The 27,626-nt window shown below is 35.8% G+C and overlaps 1 protein-coding gene across 1 annotated transcript; it reads right to left on the bottom strand.

Annotated features, from left to right (window-relative positions):
* On the bottom strand, positions 1–26,849 carry LOC128551975 (splicing factor 45-like). Its single transcript, XM_053532951.1, has 13 exons — positions 26,750–26,849; positions 21,394–21,486; positions 20,707–20,780; positions 19,481–19,579; positions 16,783–17,072; positions 14,702–14,808; positions 14,328–14,399; positions 9,706–9,745; positions 4,471–4,622; positions 3,780–3,847; positions 2,477–2,575; positions 1,866–1,938; positions 1–1,397 (listed from the first exon to the last, which is right to left on the bottom strand). The coding sequence occupies exons 2-13, from the start codon at positions 21,446–21,448 to the stop codon at positions 1,282–1,284; spliced, it is 1,245 nt and encodes a 414-aa protein (XP_053388926.1). The 5' UTR covers positions 21,449–21,486; positions 26,750–26,849; the 3' UTR covers positions 1–1,281.
* Positions 26,850–27,626: the final 777 nt, after the last annotated feature.

The following is a 27,626-nucleotide window of genomic DNA, read 5'->3' as shown; positions in this document are numbered from 1 at the left end:
TGTACATCATTTATTCTAAAATATAGTCTTTTTTTTTTTTTAATTTGAACTATCATATTTCTATGTGTATGATTTCAAAAATATTACTGACTGAAACATATTTCTACTGATTTAAAGCTACCAATGGCCTTTTATTTGTATTGACTATTCTCTATTCCTATTGCATATCTTCTATTCCAATTGAATATTCTCTATTCCTATAGAATATTCCCTATTCCATTTGCATATTCCCTATTTCTATTGAATATCCTCTAGTCCTATTGAATATTCCCTATTCCTTTTGAATATTCCCTATTCCCATTGCATATCCTCTATTCCTATTGAATATTCCCTATTCCTATTGCATATCCTCTATTCCCAGTGACTTCCCTATTCCTATTGAATATCCTCTATTCCCATTGCATGTCCTCTATTCCTATTGAATATTCCCTATTCCTATTGCATATCCTCTATTCCCAGTGACTTCCCTATTCCTACAGAGTATCCTCTAGTCCTATTGAATATTCCCCTATAGCTTTCGAATAGTCCGTATCCCGAACACATACAGCAGATATTCCAATGAAGTTTTAAGCCATTTTCAGTAGCACAATAAGACTTGTATAATTTCTAAGACCATGGCCAGGAGGGTCATAACATCTACATTAACAATTTAAAAACAAACTACAATGTACAAATGTTTTGATAAGGAACACAACTAGTAGTCTTTAGAGCTAGGTGATCTTTATTCACAGCTGTTTCTTTAAGCACATGTGTGACTGTATTACATATATTCGTAGTGGTCTATTTGGGATAGTGGTCCTCTAATGACAGGCAGCAAAAATTCTGTTTGAAGACATATTCTTGTTTGCTAAATTGGCATTCTATAGCCTTTAATGCAGCTCATATGAACTCATGGCTTTCCGGAACAGTCAAGAAAAACAAAATTGTGTATGAAAATCACAAAATTGAATGAAAATTGTCCCACAGTAGAAAAACTCTGAATAATGAACATATGTGCTGCATTCCCATTTTATTTTGTTTCATTATAACACCATTTAATGAAATAAAAACGTTATACTATTCTGACACTTAGTTTTCAAAAGTTTAGTTTGAAATGCCATTCACTATGAAACATAAGACAAGTGTCTTTATAGTTCTTATACTTTTGTTTTTAAAAGGTAAGTTCATCAAGGAAAACAATATCTATATCAGTCTGCTAACAATCTTCACAAAGCCCACATATTTTGCCCAAACTCTAACAGAATGTTGAGATAAAAACATTTATCTGGTGTCATTTGCATGCTAGGTCGGCATATCAATGTCTGCTCCAAGATCTAATCTTCGAAACTTGTCGAGATTGAAAAAACAGCATTTCACTACACGGCCACCAAAGTATCTTCCATTTAAATCGATAATTGCTGAAAAAGAAATATATTTTTGCATATGAACTTGATTTCTATTTATTCTTGTACACAGATATATACATGTGATAATATTGTATATAGCCACAAGCAAATACATGTATATACAGTGCCAGTCACGATTTCTAAATGAAATTTAAATTGACTGTAATCAGAACAGAGTCAGACACAGTGGTCTAGTGGTTAGACACCACACTACAAAGCTTAAGGAATGAGTTCTGTCTGAAGCTCCCTGAAGTAAAATTACTAACATGGATCATTAGGATCAAGGTCCAGGATATGGTGGTTTTAATTACTATTCAAGCACCAGAAAACATTGCAGACAAAACAACTATATACATAATGGTTCTGGTCAAGTTATCATGAAAAAGGGAAGCACACTGTGGTCAAACTATAACTGTGATCGCAAAAGAAATAGCCAATACATGAATGCAAACTACACTGATGCCAAAACTAGTTATATACCTTTAATTGCAGAATCTATTCTGTCAAACTCCACAAATATTCTCACAGCCTCATCATCTGGATTATCTGGCATCTGTAATAAATATCAAATTGTGAGTTAACACAATGAACGTGAATGTATTCGGGCAAAACCATCTATTATTTGAAGGGGTGTTCACTGAAAATTTACTGACTGAACAGCGAACAGTGCAGACAATGATTAGCCTGCACAGGTGTGCAGGCTATCTCGGTCTGCACTGGTTGCAAAAGCAGAATAACTCGCCGCCAGCAGGCTGAAGGTTAATGAAAAATTTTAAAAGACATTTTGTTACAACTGTCTGTGAAAATATACATACCAATGAAAACTTTCTATAGTTATTTTAACACATCATTATGGTTTTGTTGTGTTGGGTTTTTTCATTGCACTGACACCACTAAGGTTGTTTGAATACTTAGCTGTATTTCAAGCACAGGTGTTAACTTAGGTAGAACCACTGACCTTTGAGGAGCCAGCTGCAAAGTTTTGGGCACATTTTGGATCAAGGTCTCAAACCAACAGAAGAAAGAGGCAAGTGTGAAAGCATGAAAATATAAACTGGATAGGAAAATAGGGATATGTAAACATAAATTACCTCGAATATAAGACATTTGATGACCTTGCCATATTTTCCACACTCCTCAAATGTCTCGCCCTCCAGCTCCTCATCCACCTCCCCAGGACCAACCATGTTCTGTAAACAACAATAGATGTCAATAGGAAATGACCAATGCATCAGAAGTGGAATGCTACAGTTGCCTGTGTTTTTTTTTGTTAGGTTTAGCATTACACTAGCACAGATATAGGTCAAATGGCAAGTTTCCTGTTTTTCCTGGCAGAAGAAGACCCCTGGTGCCCTCCTGGCATTACTTCTTTACGGGAGGGGGGGGGGGGGTGCATCTCAGTAGAACCACCAACCTTCCGTACGCCAGCTGGATAGCTTTCTCACATATAGAGTTCTACCCTCCAAGTGAGGCTTGAACCTGCATCGGTGAGGGGCAAGTGGTTTGAATTCAGCAACCTTAACCACTCAGCCACAGAGGCCTGCCTTGCATGCAAGGGGAGGGGCAAAACAAATCAACTTTAAAGTGTATTATTGTCAGATTTTTTCATTTTCGGACATTGAAGATTTGACCGTCCTGTGCCGTGAACCACAGTATTCACAGATGATACAGTAATTATTTCTAATTCTTCAAGGTTCCTGAAGTACTACACCTGCTATATAAACCCGAATAGGGAGAGTTAGAATCCTGAGGTTGTGAACTGGTGCATGATCTTTGTAATTGTCCGGGTAAGGGTAGTACATAAAATGATTTTATCCTCTATGTCTAATTTAATATCCTTGAGAAATGACATGCAACTGTATTGGAGACCATTTTCCTTCCTGACAAAACTCCTGATCACTAAGTTTTAGTTTATACTTCTCTCTACAAAGCTACTTTTATTAGTGACTGTTCTAATATTTCATATCTGTCGGGATGATACAGCTGTCATATTTGTAGCATTGTGGGCCATAATAGTAACAACTTAACATTCAACTAACTTACTTGTACTTAAGAACTTTTACATACATGCATTAACGTCCCAAAAAAATAGCCATTTTAGATGAAACAACATAGGAATGCCTTGCAAGTGAATTTAAATGATTCCAAAATGATAAGAGAGTTACAGTGACTTGCTATTAGAGTGCCAGACTCACTGACAGTAAGATCTCTAGTTCAAATCTTGTTGGTAGAACTTTCGTGAGGAGTAAGTTCTTCTTTCCAGTATTCAGTCAGCAAGTATAATAAACTTGTGGTACAAGGACTTCATTAAATTTTATATCAATCTGAAATCAACAGGCCTTAACAGATAGCCTTTCTTAAATAAAGATACTTCAATTTACAGCCGCTACTTACGCGTAATAAGATAACTTTTGTGGGATTTCGTAACAAGTTTGCGTTGGTCACCGATTCTCTGGGAGTGTCTGTAATTGAAGGATTAAGATGAGGGTTTTAATACATCATGTAAACAGTAATTAAACTTTGTCGGTAAAAACTGCTCATTCAAAATGTACTTCAAACTTGAAATAGTATTTGAATTAAAGGAATATATATAAGTAGAATAAACATGTTTAATTGCATAATAAAAAAAGGTATGATTATGTAATTGTCCTTAAATGAACCAGTTATATGGATATATTTAAACAAATCATAAAATAAACATCTGAAAGCCCGTTACTTAAGAGAAGAGCAAACATTTATAAAAAATGTCGCATCCTACAGTTTACCGGCTACTGTAAATAAATACTGAATATAAGAGCTTAATTTGATCAATCTTAAGTGCAGTATCTTATCTATGTAAAATCACTTTATTAGAAATCATAAATTTTAATGTAAATACATTTTTTTCTTTATCCTGAAAGCAATACTTTTTGTGAAACCAAAGGGCTGAAAATGGCATTATACAGCAAACTTACTACAGGTTAACAGCGTACAGAGACAGAATTTTTTTTTAACTTAAGGTATACATTTATTGGGCTTAAATTACAAGCACCTGTCATCAAACGAAGATTTAAACCAACTACTAGAAACAGTGGAATTACAGTACCTTTTGGCAGATCTCTTTCATGTATAATTTTGCCTCCCCTCTTGCTAGTTTTCTCTACAAATAAAGCTGTACTCATTCCCTGCTCTGATTTGCCGAGACCTTGACCTTCCTTGTAGCCGTACTTTGCCATAATCTTAGACGCCACTGACAACCTGAATGTTATATGATTGTTGTTTTCTGAATTTCTTAATAAAGGCTAATCGGTACAGCAACATAAAACAAGAGGGCCAAGATGGCCCTAGGTCGCTCACCTGATAAACACACCATAACAGTGTAAACATGTTTGACATAGTGATTTCATGGAAACAAATATTCTGACCAATTTTCATTAAGATTGGATCAAAAATGTGGTCTCTTAAGTGTAAACAAGCATTTTCTTCAATTTGACCTAGTGACCTAGTTTTTGAGCTAAGATGACCTATATTCGAATCTGACCTAGATTTTATCAAGGCAATCATTCTGACTAAATTTCATCAACCTCGATTAAAAAATACAGCCTCTATCGCATACAAAACGTTTTTCTTTGATTTGACCTAGTGACCTAGTTTTCGAACCCAGATGACCCATTTTCAAAATTGGTCTAGATTTCATCAATGTTATCATTCTGACAAAATTTCATGAAGATCAGTTGAAAAATACAGCCTCTATCGCATACACAAGGGTTCTCTTTGATTTGACCTAGTGACCTACTTTTAAACCCCAGATAACCCATTTTCAAACTCGGCCTAGATTTCATCAAGGTAATCATTCTGACCAAAATTCATGAAGATAAAATGAAAAATACAGCCTCTATCGCATACACAAGGTTTTTCCTTGATTTGACCTAGTGACCTAGTTTTTGACCCCAGATGACCCATTTTCGAACTAGGCCTAGATTTCATAAAGGTAATTATTCTGACCAAAATTCATGAAGATAAAATGAACAAGAGGGCCATGATGGCCCTATATCGCTCACCTGTTATTGCACTTGAGGACAAGAAGGTCCTCAGAAAAAATATCTAAGTCCAAAGGACAGGAACAACAAAGGAAAGAAATTTAACCAAAAAGAAAAAAAAAATTCTTACAAGGTACAGATATGTCAAAATACACCTAAAAATTGGAGGTACCATCCATGTTGTACCACAGAAAAGTGGTCTCGGTTTTTCCCTATGGCCAATAATAAAAAAGTTACTAAAAATAAGCTATTTATAGTAACGTAAAAGGGAAGTAATTAAAAAGAAAATGTACAAAAGAAGGATCTGCCAAATAAATCTGTTGACATAAATGAAATTTCAGATCAGTATCTTCATTAGTTACGGAGATATACCTATTTTAATTTGAAATAAAGGGAGGTAATTTGACATAAAATCAGTCCATAGTTATCTACCCTGATTGGCTCAGTCCAACTAATGACAATAATGAAATTTCAAACAAGTCCTATAAGTACTTACTGATATAAATCCATTTTGACTACAATCAGGGGAGGTAATCAGATATAAAATAACTCTGGAACCTACAATTGGATCTGATTTGTCATGGAATCCAAGATTTATTGTTGTTGAAGATATTTTGGAAGTTCGTATCAAATAAAACCATAAATGAAGTCTCTATATGGCTGCAAAAGCCAAAATAGTCAACTTTGGACCTTTAAGGGGCCATAACTCTGGAACCCATGATGGAATCTGGCCAGTTCAAGAAAGGAAACAAGATCTTGTGGTGATACAAATTGTGTGCAAGTTTGGTTAAAATCAAATCATAAATGAAGTTGCTATTGTGCAGACAAGGTCAAAATAGCTAATTTTGGCACTTTCAGGGGCCATAACTCTGGAACCCATTATGGGATCTGGCTGGTTCAACAAAGGAACTGAGATCTTATGGCAACACAAATTTTGTGCAAGTTTGATTAAATTCAAATCATAAATGAAGCTGCTATTGTGCAGACAAGGTCAAAACAGCTAATTCTGGCCCTTTCAGGGGCCATAACTCTGGAACCTATAATGGAATCTAGCCAGTTCAAGAAAGGAACTAAGGTCTTATAGTGATACAAGTTGTGTGCAAGTTTGATAAAAATAAAATCATAAATGAAGCTGCTATTGTGCAGACAAGGTCAAAATAGCTAATTCTGGCCCTTTCAGGGGCCATAACTCTGGAACCCATAATGGAATCTGGCCAGTTCAAGAAAGGAACCAAGATCTTATGGTGATACAAATTGTGTGCCAGTTTGGTAAAAATCAAATCATAAATAAAGCTGCTATTGTGCAGACAAGGTCAAAATAGCTGATTCTGGCCCTTTCAGGGGCCATAACTCTGGAATCCATAATGGGATCTGGCCAGTTCAAGAAAGGAACCAAGATTTTATGGTGATACAAGTTGTGTGCAAGTTTGGTTAAAATAAAATCATAAATGAAACCACTATCGTGCAGACAAGAAATTGTTGACGGACGGACGGACGACGGACGAAGAGTGATCACAAAAGCTCACCTTGTCACTATGTGACAGGTGAGCTAAAAATACAGCCTCTATCGCATACACAAGGTTTTCCCTTGATTTGACCTAGTGACTTAGTTTTTGATCCTGGATGACCCATTTTCGAACTCGGCCTAGATTTCATCAAGGTAAACATTCTGACAAAATTTCATGAAGATCAAATGAAAAATACAGCCTCTATCGCATACACAAGGTTTTTCCTTGATTTGACCTAGTGACCTAGTTTTTGACCCGAGATGACCCATTTTCGAACTCGGCCTAGATTTCACCAAGGTAATCATTCTGACCAAAATTCATGAAGATCAGTTGAAAAATACAGCCTCTATCGCATACACAAGCTAAATGTTAACGGACGACAGACAGACGACAGACGCCGGACGCCGGACATCGAGCGATCAGAAAAACTCACCTGAGAGCTCAGGTGAGCTAAAAATACAGCCTCTATCGCCATACACAAGGTTTTTCTTTGATTTAACCTAGTGACCTAGTTTTTAACCGCAGATGACCCACTTTCGAACTCGGCCTAGATTTCATTAAGGTAATCATTCTGACCAAATTTCATGAAGATCAGTTGAAAAATACAGCCTCTATCGCATACACAAGGTTTTTCTTTGATCTGACCTAGTGACCTAGTTTTTAAACCTGTATGACCCATTTTTGAACTCGGTCTAGATTTCATCAAGGTAATCATTCTGACCAAAATTCATGAAGAACAGTTGAAAAAAAACAGTCTCTATCACATAAACAAGGTTTTTCTTTGATTTGATCTAGTGACCTAGTTTTTAACCCCAGATGACCCATTTTCGAACTCGGCCTAGCTTTCATCAATGTTATCATTCTGTCCAAAGTTTCTGATCTCTCTGTCGTGGGGGCTTTGTCTCACTCTGTCCCTCTGGTCAGATCGCTCTGTGTCTGTACTAGTAGAGGATGAATTATGCGCCCTGTGTGGCTGCATTTGAACTATGTAAAGCGCCTTTGAACGTGAAATTGATCATGAAAAGGGCGCTATATAAATCTGGTATAATAATAATAATAATAATGAAGATTAATTGAAAAATACAGCCTCTATCGCATACACAAGGTTTTTCTTTGATTTGACCTAGTGACCTAGTTTCTAACCGCAGATGACCCACTTTCGAACTCGGCTTAGATTTCATTAAGGTAATCATTCTGACCAAACTTCATGAAGATCAGTTGAAAAAAACAGTCTCTATCGCATACACAAGGTTTTTCTTTGATGTGACCTAGTGACCTAGTTTTTGACCCCAGATGACCCATTTTCGAACTCGGCCTAGATTTCATCAAGGTAATCATTCTGACCAATTTTCATGAAGATCAGTTGAAAAATACAGCCTCTATCGCATACACAAGCTAAATGTTGACAGACAGACGACAGACGCCGGATGCCGGACATCTAGCGATCAGAAAAACTCACCTGAGCATTGCTCAGGTGAGCTAAAAACACACACCCCATCCCCTTTAGAAAACATTTTTTAGTAATGTCATAAGTCAATTCCTGCATTGCTTTGGTAAAAACGGTTGACTTAAAGTTCGATTTACAGCTATAAGCATATTCAAATACAAAGTTTAAATACTTCGTATGAAACTGGGTCCCTTTATAAATGTTCTCCACACCAGCTTCTCCAACTCACTAGCAAAATTATGTGGAACTCTCATCAGCAGTGTTTATTCAAGTATTCATACACTAATTAGTAATTAATTAAAGATTTGATACTATTAACAAAATACAAGAACCTTGTTTGAAAGATGCTCTTGTTATATATTTTTTACTCTGTATAAACATATCTGCATATAAATGTTCCCGAGTTATCTAAAACCTGTAGTACAGATGGCCCAAAAGCATCGCATCAAGGGTCTACATTCTAAAAGGTCTTTACTAGTTCTCACTTCTACAGTTTATTTTTTCATTTATAATTAACATTTTGGCAAAATAAAAATTAAACACCTTCAAAAAGTAAAATGGTCATACAAGCCCCAGACAATAAAAAATCCCAACTTTCCAAGCAAATGAGCCGCGCCATGAGAAATCCAACATACAGTATGCATCCGCCCAGTCTGGTCAGGATCCATGCTGTTCGCTTTCAAAGACAATAGCAATTAGAGAAACTGTTAGTGAACAGCACGGATCCTGACCAGACTGCGCGGATGCGCAGGCTGGTCTGGATCCATGCTGGTCGTAAACGCACTATGTCTGTTTCCTCATGGTGTGGCTCAAATTAAGAAATATCAAATGATGTGCACACAACTGAAAAAAGCATGGGCAGGAATATCTATAACAAGATTCATTTACTGTAACCATTTAACAAGATACTATGTCTCTAAGACTGCTTGTCTAATTCAGTGAACAATCAATATATCAAAATACATGGTTCATACATAACATCCGAGACAAAATTACTAATTTAAGCCTTTGTTTGTTTTGGGTTTAACGCCGTTTTTCAACAGTATTTCAGTCATGTAACGGTGGGCAGTTAACCTAACCAGTGTTCCTGGATTCTGTACCAGTACAAACCTGTTCTCCGCAAGTAATTGCCAACTTCCCCACATGAATCAGAGATGGAGGACTAATGATTTCAGACACAATGTTGTTTATCAAATGGTCACAGAGAACATATGCCCCGCCCGAGGATCGAACTCATGACCCCGCAATCCATAGACCGACGCTCTACCTACTGAGCTAAGCCGGCGGGTTTAATTTAAGCCTGGTAGTGATTTAAATATAAACCTAAAACTCCAGACAGAACTTACCCTCCTGTAGGTATCATCCCACTTATAGGACTGTCATTGTCTGAAATCAAGGGAGATAATACTTTTAATCTGGAGTATTTTTGATATAGATAATTAACGGTTGCATTTTTTTTATATCAAAACCTACATTTTATAATGCAATTTTTTACAGCTGCTGACCTCATACAGAATCAAACTACTAGTCTGATATATTCTTAGCTGTATTAGGTTAGTAGACCTAGTTACCTAGGAAATTTTCATTTTTTTAAGTAAAAGGGTAAAACAACTGAATACATTATTTTATAGATGTGCTCTGTTTCTTAACATTATTTAACAGACGTACTCTGATTCTTATAGTATATATCTTGATTTAAAAAAAATAAACAAAAGCTGTCCGTATGACAGCAAATGCTTGACTATATGAATTGTTGTCCCAGAAGCAGGAATATTACCCTTAATGTTAGAGTATGTATAGAGTTTCAATCCAGTATCTGCATTAGTTTTGGAGATAGTAAATTGCATGCAAAACTTTTAACTAGAAGTTTTAAGCTCACAGAGGACATAATTTGGCAAGGCAAAAATGTATGTCAGAGTTATGGGACTTGATGCTATAACCTAGTTTTATAACCCTGAAGATACAGTAAAGTTTCAATTCAATATCTGCATTAGATTTGGAGACAGTAATTTGCATGCAAAACTTTAACCAGAATTTTCTAAGTCCAAAAGGAGGCATAATTTGCCATAAATGCATGTCAGCGTTATGGGATTTGACCCTGTGAGGTTGATAATTGACCTAGAAAAGAAACAAGGAGCTGCGTTCAATAAACGCTTGATGCCCCCAGTGGCATCCTTGTCGATACAAAGCAACCTAAGTCCAAAACGAGGTCAAGGTCAATGTCAAACTGAGGTCAGGTGATGTTTGAAGATGAGGAATGGTCACAGGTTACATCTATATTAGTATCAATTCATTCTTGTAAGCGGTATTGATGCTAGACGAAACTGTCCCATTTGGCTAACCAAGAGATGGCACATATAAAGCAAAATGAGGTCAAGGTAAAACTGAGGTCAGGTGATGTCTGAAGATGAGGAAAGGTCACAGGTTACATCTGCATTAGTATCAAGTCATTCTAGTAAGGGGTATTGATGCTAGACGAAACGGTCCCATTTGGTTAACCTCATATAGACGGACAGACAAACAGACAGGACAATCACTATATGCCTCCCGCATCAGTAGATGCCGGGGGCATAAAAATAAGTTACAGAGCCATATGCCTTTAAGTAATAGCTATATGTACTAGAATGCAAAACTTTAACCAAGATTTTCTAAGTCCAAAACGGGGCATAACATGGCCAAAATGCATGTCAGAGTTATGGGACTTGATGCTATAACCTAGTTTTATAACCCTGAAGATACAGTAAAGTTTCAGCTCAATATCTGCATTTGATTTGGAGACAGTAACTTACATGCAAAACTTTAACCAGAATTTTCTAAGTCCAAAAGGAGGCATAATTTGCCAAAAATACATGTCAGCGTTATGGGATTTGACCCACTGAGGTTGATAATTGACCTAGAAAAGAAAAAATAAGTTACAGAGCTATGTGCCTTTAAGTAATAGCTATATGTACTAGAATGCAAAAGTTTAACCAAGATTTTCTAAGTCCAAAAGAGAGCATAACTTAGCCAAAATGCATGTCAGAGTTATGGCTCTTGATGCTATCACATAGTTTTATGACCCCGAAGACACATGTGAAGTTATAATTCAATATCTGCATTAGTTTTGGAGATAATAACTTGCATGCAAAACTTTAACCAGAATTTTCTAAGTTAAAAAGGGGGCATAATTTGGCCAAAATACATGTCAGAGTTATGGCTCTTGATGCTATCACCTAGTTTTATGACTCTGCAGACACATGTGAAGTTTTACTGCAGCAGTTTTGGAGATAGTAACTTGCATGTAAAACTTTAACCAGGATTTTCTAAATCCAAGTCGTTGAAGAGGGCATATTTTGGCCGAAATACATGTCAGAGTTATGGAACTTGACCCAGTGAGGTTGGCGATTGACTGAAAAAAAGAAAAAATAAGTTTCAAAACTATATGCCTTTAATTGATAGCCATAATAAATTATGTACTTGCATGCAAAACATTAACCAGAATTTTCCAAGTTTAAAAGGGGGCATAATTTGGCCAAAATGCATGTCAGTTTTACGGCTCCTGATGCTATCACCTAGTTTTATAATCCCCGAAGATACATGTGAAGTTTCAATTCAATATCTGCATTAGTTTTGGAGATAACATATGTGTTAAACTTTAACCAAGATTTTCTAAGTCCAAAAGGGAACAAAATTTGGCCAAAAATACAAGTCAGAGTTATGGGACTTGACCCAGTAAGGTTGGTAATTGACCTAGAAAAAAAAGTTTAAAAACTATATGCCTTTAAATGATAGCCATATGTACTTGCATGCAAAACTTTAACCAAGGTGTGATGCCTACGCCGACACCAGGGTGATTAGAATAATTAGACTGTTCTTCGAATAGTCGAGCTAAAAATACACAACATTCTGCTAAAGCTTAGGAAACTAAAACTGAACTCTATTCTGTGTTTGCCTTTAAAACAACAAGACTTAAATAGAACTATCCACCAACTCAAGTGATGTTTGAAGTTTCTATTTTCAAATATAATAATTTCAAATGTAAAACAGCTTTGAACTTTCTAATATTGTGAGACGAAGTATCATTACAGAATCTTGCCATGTGATAGTTAAAGCATATTATACAATGTAAATTACGTTTGAACTTTCTAATATAGTAAAATGAAATATCATTATAGAATTTTACCCAATGATAGTTAGACTACCCACAGTTACCTTTAACATAAATATATAAACATTCTGATACTCATGTTCATAAAAACACACAAACTTTCAAAATACTGTAAAATCATTTAATTTCGTGGGCATGAAATTTCGTGGTTTTGGTCAATTTCATGGGTATATGGATTCATGGATTTCAACTTTTGAACATAAAATGAATGGGAATTTTACATGTTTGTTGGGATTAAATTTTGTGGATTGACTCAACCACAAAATCCACGAAAATTAGTCCCCCACGAATATTAATGATTTCACAGTATCCTAATTAGATAAGATAAAAAAGGTGAGGGAAATTTTAGGGAAAGTGGTAGATCATTTTGACATTATTAACTTGACAAAAAAAAAAATCAGGTCACTACCACATTGTATGTGTACAAGGGAAGCAATCATTACATGATTTGGCTAAAAAATTGAAAGAGTTATTTGCCCTTATATGACATTCAAAATATCAGCATGGTCACATGACCTGACAGTCACTTTTGCTTGGTCATGTGTCAAAAAGATTGAAAATGTTTTCGATAGTCAAAATATCTCTTTCTAGGCTATTGGGATTTTATCATTGTAGACAGAAGTGAGGTATAATAATATATAAATATCATATGGCAGCGTGTGTGATATTGATATTGTCAACCCGAGGGCAGAATGTCACCCGAGGTGAAAGCCGAGTGGTGACATTCTGTTTCGAGGGTTGACATTGATATTGTCAACCCGAGGGCAGAATGTCACCCGAGGCGAAAGCCGAGTGGTGACATTCTGTTTTGAGGGTTGACAATATCAATGTTGCACACGCTGTCATATGATATATTTATTTCATTATACCGAACAAAATTAAGCACATAAAAAGTTTTTTAAAAATTTATTAATTCATTTAATACAACAGTTTCATCTTTAGCACGGTAATCACATGTACACATTGAATAGTGACGTCATTACAATATGACATTGTATACAAGGAAGGCAATCATTTGGCAAAAAAAAAGGAAGCAGTTATTTGCCCTTATAAGACATTCAAAATATCAGCACAGTCGCATGACCTGACAGTCACTTTCGCTAGGTCATGTGTCAAACAGGTTGAAAATGTTTCTGATAGTCAAAATATCTCTTTTTCGGGTAATGGGATTTTACCATTGTAGGCAAAAGTGAGGTATAATAATGTATAATGTGCTGTATCATGGTAAACTAACTACTTTCAGCATTGTGTTTCATGTTGTTTTTTCTTCTTTTTTTTATTGTGAAAATTGTTAATGTTGATGCCCATATGGGCCAAACATAAGAAAATTAATTTGAAACTTGTTTGCGTTCATGAGAATGTTGAAAAGGTGAAACTGTTGAATTAAATAAATTAAAAACATTGCCTCAGGTGATATTCTGCCCTCGGGTTGACAATATCAATGTCACACACGTTGCCATATGATATTTATATATTGTTTTCATGTAAATTCATCAAAAATTTAAGTAAAGAAAATCGATTGGTTTTCATTTAAAGAGGTTCAGGTCACAGGGTTACTTTATAGCTTTACTAGTGTGGGAAGATCCTAGGTTCCTCCACACATTACTTTCAGTTTCAACAAGCACCTGGGTACAAACACCAAACTATCATGGGCCTGCTGGATTGGATGACTTCTTTACATCACAACCTGATCTGAGCTCATATCCACAGAGGTGCAGGTCAATTAATTGGAAGTCAGCAACTTTAACCACTCAGCCACAGAGAACCCTTTTACAAAACAATTAAAGGGTGTACCACCACACTTGAAGAAAGACAACTTACCCTCTTGTTTTATTGGTGGCTCCTCCAACAATGACATTGGTGGGGCTATTGCTGCTCCTATATCTGACTTCTCTGTTGTAAAGAAATACAAACAACTCTTTTAGATATTGTATGTACAGGATGATAACAACTCACTGTTCCAGCTAAATGAATGAATGCAAACACGAAATGACTAGAAGCAACAGAGTTGAGTGTATCTTGAACAAGTAAACAACATTTTGCAATTCAGTTATGAAGCTCCCAATCTATTTATATTTAGATAAACAATTTGAAAAACAGATTATATAATGCAAATCTTAATGAATGACTTTTATGAATAAATTATTTTACCATTTCTATCAGAAAGTGTTAATAACTGATTTTACGATGCTTACTTCTGACCGGTCTTTCATATTCATCCTCGTCATCTTCTCTCCTTCGTCTCGCTCTCTCTAGCTCTCCAACGTCACGATCTCTATCACGGTCTCTGTCACGACGTCTTCTACAATATCAACCCATAAAAATCTTAGTGACTTTTCTTTTTTATATAAGAAAAAGAGTTCAGCTAAACTATCAATTACAAACTGATTTACCTTTAATGTTATAAAGTATGAACTGTATGTTTAAGAGTGGTTAGTTTTCTTGGATTAAGTTCATGGACCCGTAACAGCAATCGCTAATTTCCATACATATTCTTGTATGACCTTTCAGTATTTTTCAGATGATTATGTAGCTCATAGCTTTCCATTCAAACTGGAGAATGTGGAAATCGCATACTGAGAAAACATAACCAAATGGATATTTCCAACTGTCATTACTGATTCACTACCTTAAAAACAAAACTTTTACCATACTTGACTGTGTATAATATGCACTGATGATTAATGCACATAAAACTTTTTGGCCAGAAATTTGGCAAAAATCTGTGCTTTCATGCTTGCTATGCGCATAGGAAATTGATCAAAAAGGATAAAATTTGCAAGAAAGAAATTAACAAGAGATCAATCATTTAAAGCAGCCAGCTGGTAATTCTGCTCAACCCTTACACTGCTAAATTTCTATAATCAATTTCGACATTACCATTAACTGTTAAAAGGGGTGCTTACCAAAAAGATACTGACTGAATGGCAAACAGTGCAGGTCATGATCAGTTATAGATCAATTATCTAAAGCAGGCAGCTGTTAATTTTGCTTAAAGGTTTAAATGTTTTGGATTATCACCATCATTAATGATGTTTAATTACAATACTGGTAAGATTATAGGTTTCAACAAACAGCATTTTTGAGTAAACAAATAGAATTGTGTTTCTGGCACATGGAGATCAAAGGTAATTGTGATGATTTTCCCCCCAGTAAATATTCACAGTCAAACTAATTTAAAGATGTCATGAAAATAAAGAAGCATTTTCTACTTTAACACAATCAACTACATGGCAAGAATTCTCAAGTTGCTAATCAAATTGTGAAAACGTATCCAATCTGAATTAAGCATGTACTATATACAGAACATTTTTGCATTACAAAAATACTTGCAGAATAGCAGAAAATGGATGTTTTGCGAGTGGAAACGTTTGCAAAATGTTTATTAAAGGTGAATAATTGTGACCTTTACCTCTGATCTAGTCACCACAAAAGCAATAGGAATTATCTAAAGATCCACACAAAATCAATCCTATGAAGTTTGACTAAACAAGGCTCAAGAATTCTCAGTTACTGATCAGAAGCCACCCAACTGGTACCGACGGACAGACAGACACACTGACATCAGCTTAACAATATTAGCTGTACCCTATCTTTTTTTTGAGGAGGAGTACAATTAAATTAAAGATGGAGATCACACTTTTTCATTTGGTAATTGCTCCTTTTGCTCTAACATGTTAGCAAGACAGATGCTGACTTGGCTCAGCATTATTAAAGTTTTTTTGGTTCTGGAGCTTGGGTGTTGTGGGGTGGGGGTGGGGGGTTGGGAGTAGACAGATGCTGGGGTTCAGGGTGCTGGTGTTAACATCACACCAACACAATTAAAGGTTAATTTGCAATTTCTATTTTTTGATGGTGCAAAAAGATCCCTTATGCTCTTTTGGGAATCATTTTAGGCACATGTTGGCACCTGGGTAGAGCATCAGACCTTATATAATCTGGTTCAACGGCTTCCTCACAGGAAAGAATTCCACATCTTAAGCATGATGGTTGTTAACCCACAGCAGTGAGAGGCAAGGGATTCAAGGTCATCAACTTTAACCACTCAGAGACCCCTTAGCATTACTGAAGAGGTTAATGGTTGGTAGTATTTGTTAATAACTTATGAGTAACTTTAATTCTGTGAATATTATCTATTTGCTAAATTCTCAAAACATTTCCATGTCGAAAAATTAATGAGTTAGTGGCTTTATTTCTGTGAATATCATCTATTCGCTAAAGTCTCAAAACATGTTCATGTTGCAAATTAACGACTTAAGACAACAGATGTACGTACGGTGGCCTATCCTCTCTATCTCTATTTTCCCTCGAGTCCCTGAAATCTCGAGAGTCTCGATTATCTCGTGAATCTCGCGAATCTCTCTTTCTCTCGTCCTCATCTCTCTCCTTCTGTTTCTGATCTCGTTTTTTCTTCATGATATCTTCATAATCATTGGGTCGCAGTGGGTTGTACTCATCCTTCACCCCAGTCAGTGACGGCACTGGGTCAGATGCAATGAACGGTGACCCTCCCAAAGCAACAGGTGTATCTCTTGTTTCTCTTTCTCGAACTTGTACATTTTCCAGCTAACAAAAGAATAAAATAATAATCATGTCTAAATGTACAAATCAAATGGGCCATAATTCAGCCAAAATAGTTGACAGAGTTATGTACTCTTGCCAACAGATGGAAATCATGACAATAAACAAGTGTTCAAAGTTTCAAAGCAACATGTCAAATAGTTTTGACAAAACACTGAACCAATTTCCAAGTCCAAAAAGGGCCTTAATTCAGCCAAAATAGTCGAAAGAGTTATGTACTCTTACCTACAGATGGAAATCATGATGATAAGCAAGTGTTCCAAGTTTAAAAGCAACAGGTAAAACGTGGACTTATTCGAAAACTGAACCAATTTCCTAGACCAAAAAGGACCATAATTCAGCCAAAATAGTTGACAGAGTTATGTACTCTTGCCTACAGATGAAAATCATGATGATAAATAAGTGTTGAAAGTTTCAAAGCCACGTATCAAATAGTCTTGACAAAATGCTGACTTATACGAAAATTGTACCAATTTACAAGTCCAAAAAGGGCCATAATTCAGCCAAAATAGTTGACAGTGTTAATCAGTTATGTACTCTTGCCTACAGATAGAGACTGTTATAATAAACAAGAGGGTCATGATGACCCTGGATCGCTCACCTGAGTAATATAAGCTACATGTTTCAAATGTCAAACTGATGATAAAATATTAAGAAAGTCAGTAGGTCACATTCATGGTCAATGAAATTCAGTTTTACGATTTGTGTGCAAAACTGTGTATGTCATCAAAATTTCAATGCTTTATCTTAAAAAACAAGAAAGTAGGTCAGTAGGTCAAGGTCACAGTCAAGTGACATCATATTACTTGGGGTCATCAGGTAATTATAATTAAACAGTCTTGGAAATAGGATCAGAGGATTTTTTAAGTATTTTTCCTATATAACTCACATAGTAACTAAGTGACCCCAGGGTGGGGCCTCTTTTAACCCTAGGGGCATAATTTGAACAACTTTGGTAGAGGACTTCTAGACAATGCATCATACCAAATATCAAAAGCCTAGGTCGTATGGTTTCAGACAAGAAGATTTTTAAAGCTTTTTCCTATATAAGTCTATATAAAACTTGGGACCCCAAGGGCAGGGCCTCTTTTCATCCAAGGGGTACAATTTGAACAGTTTTGGTTGAGGACCATAAGACAATGCTACAAACCAAATATCAAAGGTCTAAGTGTTGTGGTTTCAAACAAGAAGATTTTTAAACTTTTTTTCCTATATAAGTCTATGTAAAACAAGGGACCCCCGGGGCGGGGCCACATTTGACCCTAGGGGGATAATTTGAACAATCTTGGTAGAGGAATACTAGATGATGCTCCTTCCCTAATATCAAAGCCCTAGGCCATGTGGTTTTGTACAAGAAGATTTTCAAAGTTTTCCCTATATAAGTCTACATAATAAACAATGTGACCTCCGGGAAGGGGCCATATTTGACCCTAAGGGGATAATTTGAACAATCTTGGTAGAAGACCACTAGATGATGCTACATACCAAATATCAAAGCCCTAGGCCATGTGGTTTTGTACAAGAAGATTTTCAAAGTTTTCCCTATATAACTCTATATAAACCATGTGACCCCCGGGGCGTGGCCATATTTGACCCTAGGGGGATAATTTGAACAATTTGTTAGAGGACCACTGGATGATGATACACATCAGATATCAAAGCCCTAGGCCCTGTGGTTTTGGACAAGAAGATTTTTAAAGTTTTTCCTTTTGATTGCCATGGCAACCTGAGTTCTGCATGGAATTCAATTCTTTGAAAAAATTTTAAAGGGGGCCACCCAAGGATCATTCCTGTGAAGTTTGGTGCAATTCTGCCCAGTGGTTTTCAAGAAGAAGATTTTTTTAGAAAATGTTGACGGACGACGCACGATGGACTATGCACGATGACGACAGACGACGGACATCAAGCGGTCACAACAGCTTACCTTGTCACTTCGTGACAGGTGAGCTAAAAAGTGTTGAAAGTATGTTAAACACTTTAAACAAAATAAGAATTGGTACGAAAAACTTAACCAAGATTTTAAGTTAAAAAGGGCCATAATTCAGCCAAAATCCTTGATCGAGTTATGTACTCTTGCCTATTACTGGATATGGTTATGGCAAACAAGTGTTGAAAGTTTTAAAGCTTTAACTCAAAAGACTTTGTCAAAATGTGGACTGGTACGAAAAACTTAACCAAGGTGTGATGCCTACGCCAACGCCGTGGCGAGTAGGATAGCTCTACTTCTTCTTCGAATAGTCCAGCTAAAAATGAAAGGATATATAATACGAAAAATCTTAAAATGTTGACCAAAGAAAGAAATGATCTAGGTCTGGCTTGACAAATACTTCATTTTATGTAATCCAAATTTCAAGAAAATCTATATCTTATTATATCAAATAATGGACACTGACCTTTCCTGTTTGTATATTGAATTTCAAAGGACTATCTGTGGTGTCAGCTGTTCTCTTGAAGTCAACAACTGGCGCTAAGGTACTTGACTTTCTATGGCTCTGAAAGAACAATGCAACAAATGACAGACTTTTTTTAGAGCAAATATATGTTACATTGCAGTAAAAACTAACTGTGTTAATTAAGCAATAACAATGCATAAATCTGTTAGCATCATTTGCTGCTCTGTCATATGTTACTGCAAAACTAAACTTTTTGTTGTTGTTTGGTTTAATGTCGCTCCGACACATTTATAGGTCATATAGCAACATTCCAGCTTTAATGGTGGAGGAAGGCCCCAGGTGCCCCTCCGTGCATTATCTCATAAAGGGCGGGCACCTGGGTAGAACCACCAGAAAACTAAAATTTGTATTTTTATCTCTGCTGAATATCTGAAAACAAGAGCTGTCACTAATGGTGACAAATGCCCCCGCAGCGCCTTGACCTTTGACCTGGTGACCTTGACCTTTGACCCCAAAGTCAATAAGGGTCGTGTACTCAATAAGTACTATCAGCATGTTAAGTTTGAAGGTCCTGGATGCAGTGGTTTGCGAGTAAAGTGCCTTCATGCAAAAAGTTAACGTTGTGACGAACGAACAAACTAATGGACTGACAGTTGAAAACTAATATGCCTCCCTTCGGGGGCATAAAAAAACACTAAAATTAATTTTTTTTTATCTTTATTGAATATTTGTTGGATGGGCTTTAATTTACAACAACCAGTGAGTCCCTGTGGTCATATGGCAACTAACCTAGCTTTATCTGTCGACAAAGACCCTTGGTTTATGCTGAGTGTCCATGTTAGGGAGTCGGTGACCCACTGGTTAGCAGGACCGACTACAATACCAGTGATCCAAGTTCAATTCCTAGTCATGGCTGATATCCTAACTACAGTTCAGCGCTTGGTGATTTACTTAAATTGATGCTATTTCCAGCAGTACTGACCTAGACTGGATCCTGGACAGGTAAATATGACACCTGCCACGGGCTCGACTGGAAATAAGTTGTTCCCCCCATTGACTACCCTTGCTAAACAAGAAACTTGTACCATCAATTGTTCAGATGCCATTGGGTTCCATGGGCACCTCAGTAAACCAGAGACCTTAGGCATCAGAATAAATCAAGAAAGTGTCCCTATTAACAAGGCCTGATATCAAAGCAACAATTTATACTAAACATAAAAACATACCTTAGATTGTATTAGTGACGCTTTCTTGGCTTGCAGCTGAGATTTCATTAACTTGTAGTTAGAAGACCAGCTAGCTGTAATGACAAACATTTGAAGATATGTTATGAATTAATATAGAACTTTAAAGCTATACAATGTCAAGCTTTCACTAAAATGTTTAATCTTTAGACATTTACTTCAAATGCAGAAAACTCTCATTATATACTAGCGGAAAAAAGAAACCGTGCATGTGTAAATGTTCATGTATCGCTCAATTTTATAAATTAAATTGAAACTTTACACAAGTAAGCTGTGTATCCCTCTCGGTCATTTGCTGATGCAATAACCATATCAACTAAGCTAGTGTTAAAGATCAGATAAAACCCTGCTGAAATTTTTTTTGCAATTTCTTATATACCTCCTAAGTTACAGCATATTATACCCATGCACAGTTTCTTTTTTCCGCTAGTATATATAAAGTAACTTTTGCTACATATTATAAATTAACCAGGTATGTAGAGCTACATTCGTCATCATTTTTTTTTATGTCATGCAGTGACTGGAGATTACTGCACACATGGATTTTTTTAAACAAGACAAAACTGAATTCATATATAAAGAATAGATGTACATAATTTGCAGATAGTCACTATGGTTGTTACACCTTAACGCTATTATTTCCATGATCCATCATAAAAGGAATATTACCTGCAACGCCTCCTTTCTCTTCCTTGTCAATATCGAGGTCATCATACAGTGACATGGCTCACTTTTTCTTTAAAGATCCAACACAACAAAGCTCTGAAGAGATATACATGTATATGGTATACACTATACAGTATAAAAATCAGTCAAGGGCACTCTTAAAACAATCGATAATGTATATAACTGAAATAAGTAATTTCAAATGCAGAATCACTTAGAGTGTGTGTGTTCGGGTTTAACGTCTTTTTCAACAATTTTTCAGTCATATAAACGACGGTGTCTACTTGTAGCAGTGAGCACAATGCCCAACTTTATAGTGCTGCCTCGCTGGAATATCACGCCGTAGACACGTGACATGATACCCCACCCAGTCACATTATACTGACACCGGGCTGACCAGTCCTAGTACTACCCTCTTAATGCTGAGCGCCAAGCGAGGAAGCTACTAGTACCATTTTTTACGTCTTTGGTATGACGCGGCCGGGGATCGAACCCACGACCTCCCGCACTCGAAGCGGACGCTCTACCACTAGGCTACCGAGGCGGTCAGAATCACTTAGAATCTTCAGGTAACTTTTTTCTATGATAATAAAGTGACTTACTAGTCTTATTACTAGATTGGAAAACATTTTTAACATAAAAACACAAAAGCAATATGAATTCCAGTCCCATAACCTAACTGCAGGTAAATTCATGAACAGATATAATAAAATAATCTAAACAAGAGCCGTCTCATGAAAACCACTTGTCTATTTGAAGGCTTGTCAGTAAAATGGATTTTCAATCTGAGAATATGTACATGTATATTGTCTAAATTTATGAACTTGATGCTGTGACCTTGTTTAATTGTGCCTAACGAATAGCCCTAGATCAGTGTATCTATTTTATAAACAAGAGCACTGCCTTGCGGGTGCAGATGCTCATCTGATTTTTTTGTCTATGTACAATAGAAATATTGTCCTACCCATGATTTTTGAAGTCCAAAGGGGTCATAATTCTTGCAAAAAGTAGGATGGAGTTATGGTACGTGCTGTGAAGAGTCAGCTTTTAATGGCTAATAACTGCTCAAAGTTTTAATTTAAAGCAATAATTACCATTAAGGAGAAAAGTTTACCTAAATGCAAAACTTAACCAAGAAATCTTATATTTTTAAGTCCAAAAGGGCCGATAATTCTTGCAAAAAGCAGGATGGAGTTATGTTTCTTGCTGTACAGAGTCAGTTTTTGAGCTTTTGATGGTGAACAAGTGCTGCAAGTTTCAAAGCAACAAGCTTGGATAGTTCAGGAGAGTGTGTGTTTGAGTTTAACGTCTTTTTCAACAATTTTTCAGTCATATAAACGACAGTGTCTACTTGTTGCAGTGAGCAGAATGCCCAACTTTATAGTGCTGCCTCACTCACATGATACCCCACCCTGGCACATTATACTGACACTGGGCTGACCAGTCCTAGCACTACCCTCTTAATGCTGAGAGCCAAGTGAGGAAGCTGCTAGTACCATTTTTTACGTCTTTGGTATGACGCGGCCAGGGATTGAACCCATGACCTCCTGGGTGTAAGATGAGTTTTTCTAGCACCGGAAAAGCACGGGAAAATCCTGTCCGGCATGCAAGAATAACTCATCATTTTTTTCCCAAAAATCAGATGAGCTAAAAAGCATTTGCAGCATGTTCATCTTTTATTTGCAGCATGATCACGGCAAGTGTTCATGGCAAACTATGTAACATTTTGTAAGGGTATTCTATACTTAAATCAGATCGTTCTCTTTTATTATGTAAATCTACATGAATAATAAAAGAACAACAAATATTTAACAACTGATTTACACACAAGATAAAGGAGAGCAACGAAAGCCTGAAAATTAAAGTTAATTGCATATGAAAGCCATCCTCAAGCCTTTCATAACACTGAAATAATTTTTTAAATCGGACCACTAAAAAAGATGACAGTTTGAAATTTAAGAAAATGGTTGATAACTTGATAATGGAGGCAGCCATTTTAGTGTGTTTATGATGTCATTTACAAACTGCTGAATTCTTTATTTAGCAAATTTATAACCTTTCACTAGATCAATTTCATATGTTTCTTGAGTTTAATATTTAAAATATAGTATTTTCTTTCATTATAGCTGGAAAATGTTGAGAAATTATTTCACAGAAATAAGTAAATACAGTTCCAATATGTATGTAGAAATTTAATAAATCCGCTATTTTGTTTTCTATTGCCATGGAATCAAAATGGCTACCATTTCGATAAAATATTTAAATGCTCATTACTTATTCATTTTTAAGATGATTTTGAAAATTCTTTCATTTCCTTAAATGACTTAAGAAATCCTATCAGAAAAATTATAATTAGAACAACATTGCTTTTCCCTTTATAATAAATTGAACTGTCACAATGAAAGTACAAAATATCATTATGTTGACCATGCTTCTAGCCCCCAGGTTTATTTATAAACTTTAGCCTAACATGATCATGTTGAGGCAAATGGTAGTTTTGGTTTGAACTTGAGCCTGGATAGGTAAAAACCTAGTTAGGGTTTATGTCATAATTCAATGGACACAACCTATAGAAAATATAGTGTCTATATTTTATAGGCAGAGGGTAGGATTACGGTACCATAATCCTAGCCTCCAATTCTAGGATTACGGAAGTTCTGTATTCCTTGACAACCCTATGGGGATAGGCTAGGATTATGGAAGTACTTAAGAGGCATCGAATATATGTTGGGACATGCATAAATAATGTAATATTTCAATGTTTACATAATTGTCCAACTACATCCGGACACTCTTTCTTCTCTATTATTTTTTTCTTTTCCCTCTCTTCTTTTTTATTTATTTTTTTCTGTTAAATTTTCTCTTTTTTTAGACAACGATATTTGTGGGTGCCGCCATTAATATAATCGTTTAAGATTATTATGACTAACCCAAAATGGTGGATCTATAACACAAAATAATCAATACGGAATAATATGCCAGGCATGAAAAATCGCTATTTTAAGTGAAATAAGTAAGTTTACAACATCATTTATGAGTGTCCTTACATATATTTAATGACTCTTAAATACTTCTGTAATCCTAGCCTATCCTCATTGGGCTGTCTAGGAAGAACGTAGAAAATTGGCACGATTGAACATGATGTATAAGGTAGCTGGTAAGTGGACATGTTTACACTGACACCAACGATAAATTATTCCTAAATCAAAGACAGTCTAGAAACACCAACAACCAGTCCTTTCAGATTACAACCTGTCAAACCAACATTAGAAGAGTCCTTCTACACATGCAACATCAGGAAATGGAACACCTTAACCTATAGCACCATTTCAGCATTGAGTCTTTCAAGGCTCATTTAACAGTGAGAACATCAAAATCATTTTAAATATATTTCGTTTTTAACTAAGATTTGTACTGTAAATTTGTAAGGCACTTGTAAGTGTTTATGAAGTGTTTTTAACTTTGGACTTATATATTGAGCGCACACCCTAACTCAGCAGAATAGTCAACCTATTGACAGAGACTGTTAACTGACAGAAGTACAGAACTTCCATAATCCTAGAATCGGAGGCTAGGATTACAGTAGCTACTGCCTATTTTCAGGTCAGAGAGATGGCCTGTTTGCACCAGGCTAGTTCATTTGAACCTGGCTGGTTGAACTGACCCATTACAAGACATGTACACATGGGCCTAATGAACCATTCTAACACGACCCGATTCATTTTATAGTATAAAGGGAGATAAATGTTGCCATAGTTTAGTTACGGATTCAGGGTGATACGAATATGCGAATGCATCTCAGATCAGCGAAAGTCAGTATGTTTTCTTCCTCATTTATCTCTCAGATTTTACAAATGGCCAAAATAAAGATTTTCCAACAGTTACCTTATTTCATTTTAAGGAGTTTGTAAAATCTATGGTGATCCAAGTGTACAAAATAACGTATCTGTTTGCAAAGAGATTCGCAGGCTGTTGTAAGTGTCAAACTCATTGAAATGTAGTTGAATTGCATATAAGTAAAAGTTCAGTAAACCATAAAATGTTTTAATCTGAAGAACTTATTTTAATATGTCTCAATGATGCTTTTATTTACAGTTTGTTTGTTTATCTATTATAGGATAATATGTTTATGTCGGATACAAGCTTCAAGCTTATGTTGTAACTTTTATATATAACCAACGTTAAATAAATATTATCTTAATATCTTATCTTATCAATTAGGCAGTGGCTACGATTACGGTACCGTAATCCTAGCCTCTGGTTCTAGGATTACGGAAGTTCCGTATTCCTAGACAACCCTATGAGGATAGGCTAGGATTACGGAAGTATTTAAGAGGCATCAAATATATGTTAGGACATGCATAAATGACGTTGTAAAATTACTTATTTCACTATTATTTCGTGCTATCGATCCGCTGTTTTGGGTTAGTATAATCTTAATGGTGGCATGCGGAAATATTATAGAATTATCTATGTTTCATATATACCTGCAATTTTTGTCATCAAATCAACACAAATGGTCTTTAATAACATACAATATGGTTATAAATAAAAAAAATCAAAGTATAGAATATTTTTTTAAACCTAACTTTTACCCTCATCTTTCTATAATATTTCCGCGGGCCGCCATTAATATAGCGTTTAAGATTATACTAACCCAAAATGGCGGATAGATAACACGGAATAATAAGGCAGGCATCAAAAATCGCTATTTTAATAAAGTGAAATAATAAGTTTACAACATCATTTATGCATGTCCTAACATATTTTTGATGTCTCTTAAATACTTCCGTAATCCTAGCCTATCCTCATAGGGTTGTCTAGGAATACGGAACTTCCGTAATCCTAGAACCGGAGGCTAGGATTACGGTACCGTAATCGTAGCCACTGCCTATCAATTACCAGGCATGATGCGAATATCCACACAAAGATTGTTAGTCCTCTTCGAAAACCAAAAAAACATGCGTTTTATGGTTCATTAGGCCTATGAATACAGGTCTTGTTATGGGTCAATTGGACCAGTCTGGTTCAAATGAACCAGCCTGGTGCAAACAGGCCATCCCTCTGTCTCTGACTTGATTTTATATGGTACCAAAATTCATTTTCATATTCAGATAGCCATAGTCATTGAATTATAAATACGATACATTAAAACGTGATATGGTTATCATTTTATTCCTATCTTGAAGCATTAGCATAATTTCATCCGAATCAGTGTGTCCGGGCACTCAGACACCAAAATTCTACTCGGTTTCTCCCAGCTGAAGAAATTACCGATGAAACAATATGAAACAAGACACGTGCCTTTATTCAAAAAATAATATAAACGAAATAAATATTATGAAATGCTAAGTTATACCTTAAATTTGCAGTTTTTCTGCACGGCGATGTTTTCACAAAAACATGGTAATGTGTAAAATTATCACGAATGAAAACAATTGGTCGTTCTCATCTACCATTAAGTCCAAATAATTGTACTCGAGAGTTGAATATCGTTATATCTTTTTGACTTGTCGTTATCACTGGCACGCGTATCGAACCTGGGTCAAAAAATATGACCAGATTGATAAAAATCCTTGTTTCCATCCTAAATGTGTCGAAAATTAAAAATATACAGTAAAATATGAGCCCCCTTCAAAGGATACGAATACAGGCTGACTCGGACCATGGCTGATTGTATCCTTTGAAGGGGGCTCATATTTTACTGTATATTTTTAAGTCGTGTACTTTCATAGCATCTATATGGCAACATTTTTTTGAAGAAAGAACAATTTCCGAACGGAAATTACATTATCTGCAAGGCTATATGTAGAAAAATGCCTATTCACATGTTCGGGCTATTGTTCTTTTCTGAATATTTTTATCCCCAAGCCACATCCACGACAAAGCCCTGTTCATTTCTTGTTGTAACTTAACGATAATGAATTTTCCAAAATTTCTTGAAAAAAAGCAGAGTTCGAAATTTTGAATAAAGGGAGTTTCATCTATATAGTCTTTCCATTTTATGGAAAAAAATTTGAGCAAAATGCAGCCGTATAAATAATGTATGTATATAGCACTGCGCGGTGTGACAATGAGAGTATAACATTCTTGACACAATAGGGAACTTTGGTGACTTTTCTCTTTGGGAGATCGTTATATTATTGTAACAGAGTTTCTTGGGCCATTTGATCTTTTCACTTTCATAAATAAACAAACAAACAAACACTTATAAACACATAGCACAATTTCTTTTA

This window comes from Mercenaria mercenaria, unplaced genomic scaffold, assembly GCF_021730395.1.
Source record: "Mercenaria mercenaria strain notata unplaced genomic scaffold, MADL_Memer_1 contig_1889, whole genome shotgun sequence".
In the NCBI taxonomy this organism is placed as follows: Eukaryota; Metazoa; Mollusca; class Bivalvia; order Venerida; family Veneridae; genus Mercenaria; species Mercenaria mercenaria.
This window is presented reverse-complemented; position numbering and strand designations above follow the sequence as displayed.